General features: G+C 33.7%; 1 protein-coding gene and 1 long non-coding RNA gene across 2 annotated transcripts in view; one reads left to right on the top strand and one right to left on the bottom strand.

Moving 5' to 3' along the window:
- Positions 1 to 11,647, bottom strand: part of LOC102810005 (alpha-N-acetylgalactosaminide alpha-2,6-sialyltransferase 3-like) — a 32,985-nt gene extending 21,338 nt beyond the window's left edge. Inside the window, exon 1 of the mRNA XM_085497688.1 lies at positions 10,706 to 11,647. Within this exon, the coding sequence (XP_085353814.1) occupies positions 10,706 to 11,092 (387 nt within the window). The 5' untranslated portion in view covers positions 11,093 to 11,647. The remainder of the gene's footprint in view (positions 1 to 10,705) is intronic.
- Positions 11,459 to 12,558, top strand: LOC144342833 (uncharacterized). The gene is made up of 2 exons (XR_013418831.1): positions 11,459 to 11,717; positions 12,394 to 12,558. It is a non-coding gene; the product is annotated as an uncharacterized LOC144342833 (long non-coding RNA).
- Positions 12,559 to 13,852: the final 1,294 nt, after the last annotated feature.

Below are 13,852 nucleotides of genomic sequence, written 5' to 3'. Positions count from 1 at the left end.
ATCATCATACAAGTACTTTAAATGTGCGTAACTAAACACAATTTTGGGTTAAATGTGTACTACCCGGTAGTATAATGAAACGTTTTTGTTTCAGGAACCAATGGTAAATTGCTCAAAATTGCCATTTTAGCAAAAAGTATTTCATAGCCATAATTGTACGTTTCGGCTTTTTTTTGTACGACAGAATAAACCACATTACATGTATAAAGGACACGACATGTGACAATGAGTTTCATGAATCATCAATGCAGGTCACTTTATTTACTTGTGAATTGCAGCAGGATATACCGATTGCAATACACAGTGAGCAGATTTATTGTTTATTGTTTTGGAAGGCTGTAGAAAATGCAACTCCATGTAGCTATGGTGGTGTTTGCATTGCACATGTACAAGCACATAGCTGGTTTGTATTCTGCAGCGCAGTCTACACAACGAATGAATATTTGGTTTCACTTCCCTGCAAAGGACAACCAAACATAATACTACACTTTTTTTTTTATATTTATTTATTGTTATTTCACACACAAATAAAATAATGGGGGGGGGGGGGATACATATGTTCACAATAGCTGATCTAATAAACTCCAATATAATCTGAAAGACTTTGATTTTACATTGTATATCCTTATTTTGTACATATCTATTTTCTTTTGGTATGCTAAATAATTACATAAATTTACAAAAGATGGCTTTACTTTATTGTACCTACAGTACATTTATCAGTATCAAGTATATTACGTATTTTTAAAAACTTGTTAGTAGTGGTAATTCTATTAATCAGTCTGTATTGAAAATTTCTGAGTGATACATCATCAGTAGTAATGAAAGGTAGTTTGAAATAATATTCAAAATTTAGATTTGTGCCAAATAACCACTTTTCAACACAGGTTTGAGTTTTTAGGTTTAACTTATATACTCTCTCTACGATTTCTGAGTAAGCTCTTTTAATATGGATAAGGGTAGATTCATTTGCATTATCTCTGCTATTCAAGGAAACTAACCAATTTCCAGGAATAGCATCAATAAGACCAAAATACTTTAATAAAAATTGATTTGATGATATGTTATATTTGTCCGAGAAAGTTTTTAAAGGTGAGGAAATTGCCACTATCATCCAGTACATCCGATAGAAATACAATACCACTCTGGTACCAACCTCTATAGAAAATAGTTCGCTTATTAATTAAGATATCTGGGTTAAACCAAATGCATTGCTTTGAGTAAGGGATTGTACATGTAATTGTTTTAGACCAACTCAGAAAAGCATGGTACCAAAATAAGTTTGACTTTAACCTTTTTTCAGCAAAGTTGGCGGCTTGTTTCTGATTGAAAACTTTAAAACATGAGCAATCCATATAAGTATAAGCTTGAAATAGCCGTTTCCAGCCACTTTCGTCATATTGGCTAGATAATAGCTTATCTACCCAGGAGACATGAAGCGATTCGATAAAAGATGGTAAATGAGTTAGGCTCAAACCGCCATTGTGGTATTCACAACAGAAACAAAGTCTTTTAATTTTGTCTTGTTTTTTATTCCAAATAAATTCATAAAAAGCGTCCATAATAGATTTTGACTGTTTTTCTGGCATAGGAGACAACACAGATAATATGTGTACCATTTTCGACAATGCTAATGTCTTCACTACTGTCACCTTCTTGCCACACAATGTCAAAGGTCTCCAAGCCCAGTTTGACAGGAGTGACTTAACTTGCAAGGTTTTATCATCAAAAGTAATTTTCTCACACAGAATTAAATCCACGTCAAAATGTACACCTAATAATGTAAAAGGCTTGTCAGACCAATTTAAATTTAGGTGCGGAAGCATAGTTTCTCCACAGTGGCGTTTTGATCCTATCCAAATTACTCTTGATTTATCGTGATTTATCTGGAGACCTGAAATGTACGCAAATTGTTCAAGTATCAAAAATAAACTTTTTAGAGACGATTCTGAACCATCAAGAAAGGTAAATGTGTCATCTGCGTATTGACCTAAAAAAATTTCTTGTGTCCATAAGGTCACCCCACTAATGTCTGAGCAGTGACGTATTTTATGGTCAAAGGAACACAAAGAATAAAAATACATGGAGATAGAGGGTCACCCTGTCGCACCCCCCTATGTAATTGAAAAAAATCAGAAAAATTACCATTGTTAATTACGCAACTTGAGGCACTGGAATAAAAGATTTCAACCCACTTTCTAAATGGTTCCCTAAAGTTTAGAAAATCTAGCGTTTTGTCAATAAAATTCCAAGAAAGAGTATCCAACGCTTTTGTAAAATCAAGCAGAACAAGCATGCCCGGAATCTCTTTTACAATAGACCCACGCAATACAATGAATACATCATAAACTAAACACGTATTTTCACCAATATTCCATCCTTTTAGAAAACCCTTTCAATCACTATGAATAATACTAGGCAACACTTTCCTCATTCTACCTGACAAAACATCTGATGCAATTTTATATTCTGTATTTAACAGTGAGATTAGGCGCCAGTTTAATAATAATAACTTTATTACACTACTAAAAAACCTTCAGAGGGTTTTTGTATGGTAAGGAACATAAATACATACAATACATAAGAGATAAAAAAATAAAATGTTAGTAAAATAAAATAAATTAATTACTTTCTGTGGTTTTAAAAATTGTGCTCTTTAAGTATTTTGCTAAAGCTATATTATTCTCCATAATCTTTTTAAATATGGAATTCACATCCATTGTGTAAATATTTATTGAACACTCATCAAACAGTTTTTTTCTTTGTTCTATATAGCCAGTACAAAATAGCAGGAAATGTTTTTCATCTCCTAATGCTTTAGTGTTACATTTATTACAGTGTCTATTTTCTAATTCTATTTTGGGCTTTGTTCTTCTACCTAATTCTATTTCTAAGTTGTGGTCACTCAGACGGAATTTTGAAAGCATTTTCCTGAGACTGAAATTTGAAATGTTTTGCAAATAATTTTCCATATTATAGCTTACTTTGAATAGTTTGTATGTTCTCAGTTTTGTTCCCCTATTTTCATTGGTTTCACTGAAATTTAGTTTTTCTCTCCATCTTTGAATATAAAACTCAGATAGTCTGAGTTTTACTTTTTTTAGTATTTGATTCCAATTTTCCATATTGTGATCATTTTTTATTTTAATTAGATCATGTCCCAGTGTAGCATTAATAGTCCTTACCCAGTTTGAATTAATTTTTATCATTTCATCCAGGGCTAATTTTAAAATGTGATTATCTGGCAGACTATATAGTCTATGGCAGTATTTAATTTGAGCCAAATTAATTTTTAATTTTACTGGTAACCTACCAAGTTCTGCTTTCAAACCACTAATTGGCGTCATTTTACTCACTCCTAGGATAAACCTGTAAAAATGACTGCAAACTTGCTCTAAACTGTTACTGTCAGTTGTGATTTCATTGGCCCAGATTTCTGCACCATACATGAGTATAGGTGAAATTAATTGGTCGAAAATTTTCAAACTAAGTGCTGGTGAAATTATTTTGTGGTTTAAGACTGTTTGTCTGATGCTGAAAAGAGCCTTCAATGATTTATTTTTTAACATAGATAAGTTTGTTTTAAATTTCCCATTTGGAGTAAATATTGCCCCTAAATAGCAAAACTCGCTAACAGCTGTTATGTCTTGGTTGTTGATTTTAAAATTCATGTTTTTAATCAGTCTGTTGCTGCAATTAAATACCATGACTTTAGTTTTCTTTACGTTTACTTCTAAATTCCAATTTATACAATAGTCATTTAATTTGTTCAGACAGCTTTGTAGGCCGTCTTCCGTTTCTGAAATAAGTGCAAGGTCATCTGCATATTGGATGCAATTTATAGGTTTCTCGCCCATTAGAACTGGTTTATCAATTTGATCCCCAAATAATTCTGGCAGATCGTTCAGAAAAATGTTAAATAAAGTTGGTGATAAATTGCAGCCTTGCTTAACTCCACAGGTAGACTGAAATCCATCAGTTATACCCTCTGACAATTTAATTTTATATTTAATATCCTTATACATAGATTTTATTATTTCATAAAAGTTCCCCGTGATACCACTGTTTTGTAACTTCAGAAAGAGTGCATCCCTCCAGATGCTGTCGAAAGCCTTTCTAAAGTCAACAAAACATGTGTATAACCGTCTTCCAGAACTGCTGCTTTTATTTTTATTATAAATTGTTTTTTCAACTGCTGTTTTTAACAGGAAAATTGCGTCTGTCGTTCTCCTGTCTTTCCTAAAGCCAAACTGCATGTCGGTAAATAAATTATTTTCTTCCAAGTATGTGGTCAATCTTTGATTCATTATGCCAGTAAATAGTTTTGAGAGACAACTTGTTAATGCAATAGCTCTATAATTACCAAGATTTAATTTGTCGCCTGATTTGTGTAGTGGAACAAGAATCGTAGATTTCCAGGTTGCAGGAAATTTTCCACTATCTACAATACAGTTGAAAAGTTTCTGTAAACATCTTATCATTAACTTATTTTTGGTTTTCAACATTTCATTGGCAATGCTGTCATCAGCAGCTGATTTATTGTTTTTTAGTTTGCTAACAGCGCTAAGAATTTCTTTGTATGTGATATTTGAGTTTAGATATTGGTTGGGAATTTGTCGCATTTCTTTTTCTATAAGATTATTTTGTAACTCATGATTTTTAATGTTTGTTTTATTATAGAGTTTTGAAAAATGATCAATCCAATTTTTTCCGGATATTGTTGTGTCTTGATTTTTGGTCTTTTGATTACGTAGGCTTTTCAGCACAGACCAGTACTCATTTTGGTTGGCACTGTCCATATGTTCAAGTTTGGACACCAACATGTTTTTATATTCTCTTTTTTTATATTTTATAAGTTTTGTATAATGCTTTTTAAGAGTATAATATTGGTGTTTGATATACGGGTTGGTTGGTTGTTTTGTTAGCAACTTAGAGGTACTAATTAATTCCCTTTTTAGTGTAGAACACGACTTATCAAACCATTGTTGTTGTTTTGGTTGTTTATAGTTTTTATTATTTATTGTTCTTTTATTGGTTACTTTTTTAAGGCAATTATCTGCTGCATTAATTAATATTTTGTTGAATTGATCTGTTGGTTCATTGACATCACTGTCTTTGAAATCATTGGCAAGGTAGTTTTTGAACATTGTTTCAAAATTTGAATTTTGTAACATGATTTTGTACTTTTGCTTTGCCTCAACGTCCCAAATGAATTTTTTACAGTGCGGTTTCAATTTATTCACAAGCTTTGTGTTCTTGGTGTGATTGTAATTTACAGTTAGTGAGAAACCAATAGGACAATGATCTGACAAGTAATTAATATCATGAATTTTAAGATAATCAATATGTCTGTGTAAATCCTTTGTGCTAATGCAGTAATCAACTGTACTTGAACCGACCGGATTATGACAGGTAAAGTTTCCATTTAAATCACCTATCTTCCTACCATTGGCTATTAAAAGATTATTTATAGTACAAAGATCGACTAATTGTTTGCCAAACTTATTGTTAGTTTTATCTTGGGTGTGCCTTTTTTCAAAATTTTCTAAAGTGTAATTATTTGGAGTGGGTACATGAATGTTATCTCCAAAAGCAATGTAATCAATTAGATTTCCAGTGCGACTATTGAAATCACCTGTTATAATTACCTGGCCCTGATTGGAGAAAACTGTTATTTCTTTTTCTAAAATGCCAAAGTAGTCAACATCTAAGTGATAAACCGAATTTTCGGGTGGAATGTATATACAACCCAAATAAATATCATTTTCTAATGAGAAAAATTCCTTGTCCAATTTACACCAAAGGAAGTCGTTAATTTCAGACTTTATTTCCCTCAGCCCTCCCCTCAACCCTGATTTAAACAAAATTGCCACTCCCCCAGAGTTCCTCCTACTTCTAGCTGATTTGCATTTTCTGTCTGTTTTAAAATAACTATAACTATCTAATACATCTAATGAACTACTATTACTACCTAGACTACCTAACCACGTCTCTTGTAAGCACAAAATATCAAATTTCTTTAAAATAGAAGTAAAATCAGATTCTACACACTTAGCACCAAGGCCGTGAATGTTCCAACTACCTACATTAAGATTAGTCTGCCTAATACTGTTGACAGTTGTTGTTTTCATCATTATTCTATTCTCCACGATACGGGGTTGCAGGCCACAAATTTTTGTTTTTTAAATGAAAAGTAATAAAAAAATTTAAAGTAAAATATAATGACATTGATAATTACTTAATGTTGTGATGATGATCTGCTGGAATATTGAAGTTAAATATTAGTAGTTGTAGTAGTCATGGTTTATAATTCTATTGTTTGTCTGCCTCTCTGATCGTTGAATGTATTTGTTGTCTGTATGTTGATAGCTCTTGTTTACATGGTCATCTTCATAACCTCCACTGTGATAGTAAAATTGGTCAGTAGCTGCAGGACTGTAGTGAGAATCTTGATGATCATTATCATATCGTCGATGTGAATGATGTTTCTTGGAATGATCATAGTAATATGCACTGTCGTAATGGCTATTATGGTCATAGTAGTTTTCACGATTGTTGTGTCTGCTATGGTACTGAATGGGACGATTGTATTGTTCATCATGATGTTGTATGTAAGCCTGGGTATACTGATACTGATCATGGTTTTGGTTTCTGGAATTATTATTCCAATCTGATCTTGGTTGATAAGACTTGTGTTTGTCATATTTGTGATACTGTTGTTGATCATGACTACCAGAATTTCTCGTTTTCTGGTATTGAGGGTGAGTATTTCTCTGGACATGAGCAGCTGTGCGTTTGATGTCAGCTACTAGTAGACTGGTGCCTTTAATGTTAATATGGATTCCATCACTGGAATACATATCCTTAGCACTGCTTAGCTTCCTATGTTCCACAAATAAACAGTTCATAGTGTTATTGCATTTAAGTCTGGTTGTACTGTTTATATCATCTATCACTGTGTTTATGTTAGCTTTATCGTTGAACTGTGGTAGAATACATGACACTGCTGTCAGCCCACTAAACTTTCCAGTGGCACAGTCAATTAAACAGTTCATTTGTTGACCAACTGACTCTGCACTTGTTTTCTCGGATACATCATTAGTTCCAACATGTAATATCACCATTTTAATCTGCTCCTGGTTTGTGACATTGGATATATAGCTGGATGCCTCAGAGATGGTTGATGTGCGAATTTTCTTCACCTTTTTATATTTATACATCTGATTAGGGTTGATGTGTTTTGTCATGGAATCTCCAATAATTAATATGTCAACACCCTCTAAATTATGATGGGTATGTTGTTTCAACTTGGCCACATCATTTTGTTTGTCCTTGATAACAATTACTTCTGAGGTAGTAGGGACATAGTGTTTTATTTCAGCTTGTAGGTCAGTAGAGGAAGTGTTTTCGTCATTAGCACCCTGTAAGCAGGCATACCGATTTTGAGTTTCAATTGGCTCTGGTTGAATATTCTTAACATCTGATGGTTGAATATTCTTAATATCTGATTTTACCTTATCCATTTCCTGCTTCCATTCCTTAGAAAGTGCAACTTGTCGACTTTTTGCTTCTATTTCCATTCCAGTTTGAGCTTTCACCAAATCGTCACGCCACTTTTCTCTAATATTAAGCAATTGTTGTTTAAGTTCGTTAATCTCTGTCGCCATGGCTGTGTTTTTGACCTTGAGTGTGCTTATCTCTGCCTCAAGTTTGTTTTCCTTAACCTTTGTAACGTTCTGGAATTTCTCAAAATCGGCTGATTTTTGCTTTAGATTAAGCTCCAACTCGGCAAATCTATTTGATAAAGTGATGTGTTTATCCTCAATACTGTCGATCATGATTTCAAACTGTGACATTTCTAGATTTCTTCGATGAGAAATGGGAGTACTTGTTGCCCTGTTTACTGTTTCCGTTTTTTCAAGATGGCGGCTTGTTGTTGATCTATCGCATGTAGTCGATTGTTGGTAGTTGTCTTTGGTGTGATTTTTGTTGTCTTCATAACCACAGTCATTATTATTATTTGAATTCAATAGCGACTTGATCATAGTAATAGAATTGTCTTTATCGGATTCTACGTAACTTACGTTTGACGTGATTTCCGGGCTGTTGTTCCCATTAATTATGCCATCGGTGTCAGTTCCGTACATTTGAATATACTGTTCTGCGTCTTCTAATGTATCGTAGCCCTTAAAACAGTTGCCTGGATAACCATTCGTCAGTCGATGACATTCTTTCCAAGTAGTCACGATCCCCGTCTTCCGTCCAATTACCACTGCATAGAACTTCATTTTCTTTCCTTTCGGTGTTTTCTTTGATTTCCTTTGTTTTGAATCGGCCATTTCTATGTCGGCACATAATTGATCCAACTCGTCGGAGTCGTAGGCAAAACTTTTGGTTCTGGTGTTCCGTGCGGATCTTCTAGTCATGATTAACGTAATCCAAGCTTTCTTTATATATTTAGTGGTTGATCTACGTTGATTTCAAAAAGGTAATGAACCTGCAACCGCCGTATCGATTTGATTTTGAAGAGCTCACTCACACACGTGTTGACAGTACGACGCCATTAATAATTCATTAATTAATTCATTAATAACTACAATTAGAAATGAGCAGAATTTTACGAGTTTGTGTGGAAGTCTCCCAGTTAGCAGAACAAGTCTATACCATAGATTTATCACAAGTACTGATATAGTTGATGAATTAAATTAGTTAACATAAATAAAATTAACATGTTTACAGTCCTCACATGGACAAATACAGTACATGCGTCCCTATTAGAAATGTACATCTAATAGATGAAATACGGTTGGCTGATTCACAGGCATGAGGTGGGTGGGTAGTATTGTAAGTCGACCATGCTAGGGGGCTACTAGATACATTGTAGAATGAATCTCCACTGTATGGTAATAGTTAGGCTGGATTATCAGCTACAACCTGCTGGCATAATTTTGAAAAACACTCTACTCCATCTCATACTTATGAACGAGTTGAAAAATCTAAATTTTATAGTTTTGACATTAGTGACCATAGAAGTTAGGTTATATAAAGATAAAATATGTTTTATTCCAATCGTTTAGAAAATTTATCTTTCTAATTTGGTTACATTCAAAATAACGTTAATGAAAATACAATACGGTTTCAATAATAATATAATGAGATAACTGATAAGGTAATAACTAATTATTTTGTTTAAATCCTGTTAAAAGATGTCAGGTAGTATGATAATGCAACTATAATATAGTGTTTAAATTTGATTATAAATTGAAATTGTTCTTTAGTATCAAAATTTGTGAATTTACTGTTTATTGAGTTAATTGTGTTGAATAGCATGTTTTGTTCTTTGTTGAATAATTTACAGTTTATCAAAAGGTGTATTTCATCTTTTATTAAATGGAAATGAGAGCAAATTCGGTACTATATAAGTATGCATTGTTATCATGTGAAAACGATGTGATGTAGATTTGCGATACAAACGTAATGGAAAAGTCAATAAATCCCCCCCCCAATTAATCGGCAATGCCGTAATGATAATACGGCAACACAATTGAAATAATACGTGTCTCTAATTCATGAATACACAAATGTGCAAACAATGATACGTTACATGAATACTGTACTATTCAAAACATGATTATTTATTAATAACATCCTACTATAATAAAAATATTGGAAATTGCTTTTGCGGTATCTTCAATAGTCAGTGTACTGTATTTGCAATAATAATAATAACATTTCTGGAGAAGATGAAAATGGTCATACACAACCAAAAAAATAAAGAAAAAACAACAACGAAAACACAAAGCTCCCAACTCATTCAAGACACAGTCACTGTCTGGTATTACGACTGGTCTAAATGAACTGAGCTATGGGAAGTGACATATGTTTGTTGCTCATAATGGAAATAAATTTATCACTCTCACTACTGGTTCTAAAATTATCAATATGAATTTCTGCTTTGTTAAATAAATGCACTCTATGTGCCCTATATGCTTGGCAATTCATAACAAAGTGTTTTTCATCTTCAAATGTTTTATCATGTGTATATTGGTAACATGTTGGAAGCACTTCTCCAACTGAATAGCACCAGTGTACCATATTTGCTCTATTAGAAGTACATCTCCAATAGCATCAATGTACTGCATTTTCTCTATTGAAGCACACCTCCAATTTAGCACATTTTTCGATGACGAGGTATTACTAAAACAAACGAATAATTTTGACCATTCCAAAATATATATAATTAAACAATACTTGGCTTAGGGTTTGGCATGTTTTTATTTTCGTAATAATGTAGTTTAAATAAATAAAAACTGTAAATTCATAGACATGGGCAAGATGTAAAATGTAATCAATTATTTTATTCGTCTGTAATTTGTACAGAGACCTTACTTTTTGTAAATGTATAAAGCATTTTCCACATTAAATGTTGTAATTCTTATGCAATTTCCAATTTTGATTCTTAAACACAAAGTATCAAATATATTATAAAAATGTAAAATGGAATTTGCTTTATCTGTAAAGTGTAAAAAACTATTTTTTACTGTAAATGGAACTTTCATTTTATTTTCTGTTAAAACGTAAAATGTCTTTTATTTCCTGTAACCTGTACCACCTATCCTCTTTTGCCCTTCTTGGGTATGCAATGAGATTTTTTGTCACTATATGTACCATGGAAGGTACTGCTTTACACAAACAAGATACTCACCTCATCGACACTCTTGTTGTTAATTGAAAGGTATTCATTTGGAAAACCTTCCAAAACAGCCCCCAGGTCGGAAGGATCCGATAACTGTAGATTTTCAAATTGACTGCCCATCATATGACTATTTATCACAGAGTTTTCATTCTCCCCGCACAGCATAGTGAAGGTTTCCGAGTCAATGGATTCGTTTTCCGTCGGTATACACAGCACCTCTTTACCGCGAACGTTAACACGAAGCCAACGTTTAGAGATCTGCGATGTTGCCGTCAGATCAGCCAGTCTGTAGAATCGTAGGTATAAAAATAAAACAACTGCCTGGATACCGATGAACAGAGCGATGTACGGCCGGTACTTCCACACCGACAACATGACTACAAGTGTACGCACCATCAGATCAACATATGGTGCAATAAATTCGCAATTAAATCACATGCGTGCAACACTTTCGAGCTAAACTCGAACGATTTCTTGAAAGTAAGCCGGTTCACTTTTCTACTTTTCACCACGACTGCCACGACGTTAGTACGATCATGGAACTATAAAAAAATGGGGTTTATAGTTCCATGGTACGATACTACCGTCAGGCTCGTTCCAGGCTTTATTTGTAATGAAGAACAGCGAGATTAGTTTTTTGTTTCCTCGGCAATATTCAGTAACACCCACAGACACATAAACGTTGTACTATTTTTGTGCCAACGCAGTGTTGTAAGGTGCGGGTTACTATCATGATTGTTCGTTTTTTCGCATTTTTTTCTTGGAGGTCAGAGCCAATCCTCGGGGGCGAAGCTACGTCATAAGACGTTCCACGTTGCTGAGACGCGTACCACTGTACACAGTCAGATCGCCAAAGCCTCATTAACATATCATTTACATATTTATACTTTGAACTTTGTGACGGTTGAGGTCGCCATATTGCAGTTGCGGTAAATTGTTCGTCGTTGAAGTGCGTTCTTTACTTATACAATTGCTACACTCATCAGCGAAAGGTTAAGGATTTAAAACATTTTTCAAAAAGGTAAGCACCATAGTTTTATTGTGGGTAGTTTTAATTGGCAATTATGATCAAAATTTTGCGATATTGTAAACTTTTCAGTATGAATGACATTATTCACGACGCTCTGCATCTGCGTAATGAAAGTTTCGTCTGAGTGTTTCGCATATATGTTGATACCGTTAGAAGGTGGCAACATAAAATATAAATGTTATTTTGACTCTGTACGTGTTTTTGTGAATGTCCAATAATCAAATCTCGTTTTACGGCTGGTGTAAAATGCCTCTTTTTCTGCGGTCTTTGCGGGGTTTTCCGGGGTCAAGCATGAAGTGACCTCATTATAATATTTGGCGGGTTTGTCAGATCTAGGTCGCCACATTGCCGGCGTTGCAGTGTCTTCATTTCGCACAACATTACATTAAAGGGAATTTTGAAATACTAGTATGGTGCAGATAAGGAATTTTATCACAGTTGAAAAAAAAAATAGTGTGCACATGTCAGTTGTGTAACACAACTGTTAATGTTATGGTATGAATACATGTTAACCACAGAATTGTGTCCCCTCAAAAACTTATTCATTTAATTAGGTATACAGTTGTAGAGAACATTGACCTTGCCTATCCATTTGTCATTCTCCCTAATAATACTTGTAATTTAAACCTAAATTCTAATTATTTTCTCTTTTTTTCTTATCTTTCAGAAATCAAGTGCCAGAAGTGGAAATGGAGAATCTTTATTTTATTTGCTTTGGACTGCTATCAGGATTATCTTTTAATGTTATTTTTTTATTTGTGTACCCAATGAAAGCACAATGTTATCGACTTCTCTCAGTTCATACAATAAACTACCTGTTCGTCACAGTGAATTGTATGGTGTGTGGTTTGATATTATTTGGACTATGTTCCTCTTGTTTTTGCCCTTTCTAATATTTGTTTTGCTTCTTGTTTTAATTGTCTTTCTGTTTTCCTTTATGAGTTGTGTTAAACTGGTTGTTAAAATGCTGCATATGTATTTCTTTCCTTGCGATTATTTTGTTTGTCAAAACATGTATCATGATGAGATGCTTCATCATAGGAGGTTGATGTTGAAATTGTTTGGTAATGGTTCAACAGATGAAAAACGTGGATGGGTTGTTGACCCATATATCATGTATGTTGTCTGTTTGGTTACTCTGTTTGTTGTCTTTGGATCATCATATATCCCTGTTAAATATGGCTGGTTGATTGAAGAAATTGTTGTTCTATTCTGTTGTCTACATCACTTGTACTTTACAATGCCTATTGTAAAAATGGATTATTACAACCTTGATTTCTGTTGGTTATTTAATTCTTTCAACATTTGTCTGCCTGTGGCGGTTTTACGTCAAAAAACAAACTTCATGCATACAGAAATAAAGAAGGAAAAGTATGGACCACCAACACATCTAATCAGTAGTTTGCATGCAAAAGATGCAGGAAAAGCACATGTTGATGCTGTTGTAAACAAAGTAATGACAAAACCTATTACTGATGTAATAAAGCACACTGCAAGAAAACAAAATATTGATGTAAACAAAGTGATACCAACAAAAGTTGTAGTGTGCTGCATTGTTTTGATGTTTGGTTGTGTAATATTATTCGTGGGTCATCCTACCCATTTGTTTGTAAGTGCTGGGAACAGACAGGTTCTTGTTAAAAACACACCCGTATTCCCCAGTGCCAAATATGTCAAAAATAGGTTACAGGAATCTGGTGTTAATGATGGGTCAACACTAATTGCTGATGGTCAGTGACTGCAAGACTCTGATTTGATCTCAGCAGAGTATCAGAACTTGCAATTATTATTCCATGGCAAAGGTGGAGCACATGGCCAGAAAAGTAAATGTCATCCACATACAAATTGCACATCTTGCAAGCACTGTGGTAGGACAGGTGAATCACGATACAATCATGCAATTGATTGGGCCAGTGATCTCAAAATGTTTTTAATAGATAATTACAACATTATTATACAACAAATATACGTTTATGAACTCTGCCAAAAAACCTAATTAATAAGCACGGAATTGCAACAAAATCTATTCAGCACATGTATTTATAATATATCAGCTGCGTGCCAAAATTGTCGGGACAGATTCACATCAATAACACAAAACCTCCCTTGTGTGCTGAAAATATTAA

Source organism: Saccoglossus kowalevskii, chromosome 4, assembly GCF_978046115.1.
Source record: "Saccoglossus kowalevskii chromosome 4, keSacKowa6.1, whole genome shotgun sequence".
Lineage (NCBI taxonomy): Eukaryota > Metazoa > Hemichordata > Enteropneusta > Harrimaniidae > Saccoglossus > Saccoglossus kowalevskii.
This window is presented reverse-complemented; position numbering and strand designations above follow the sequence as displayed.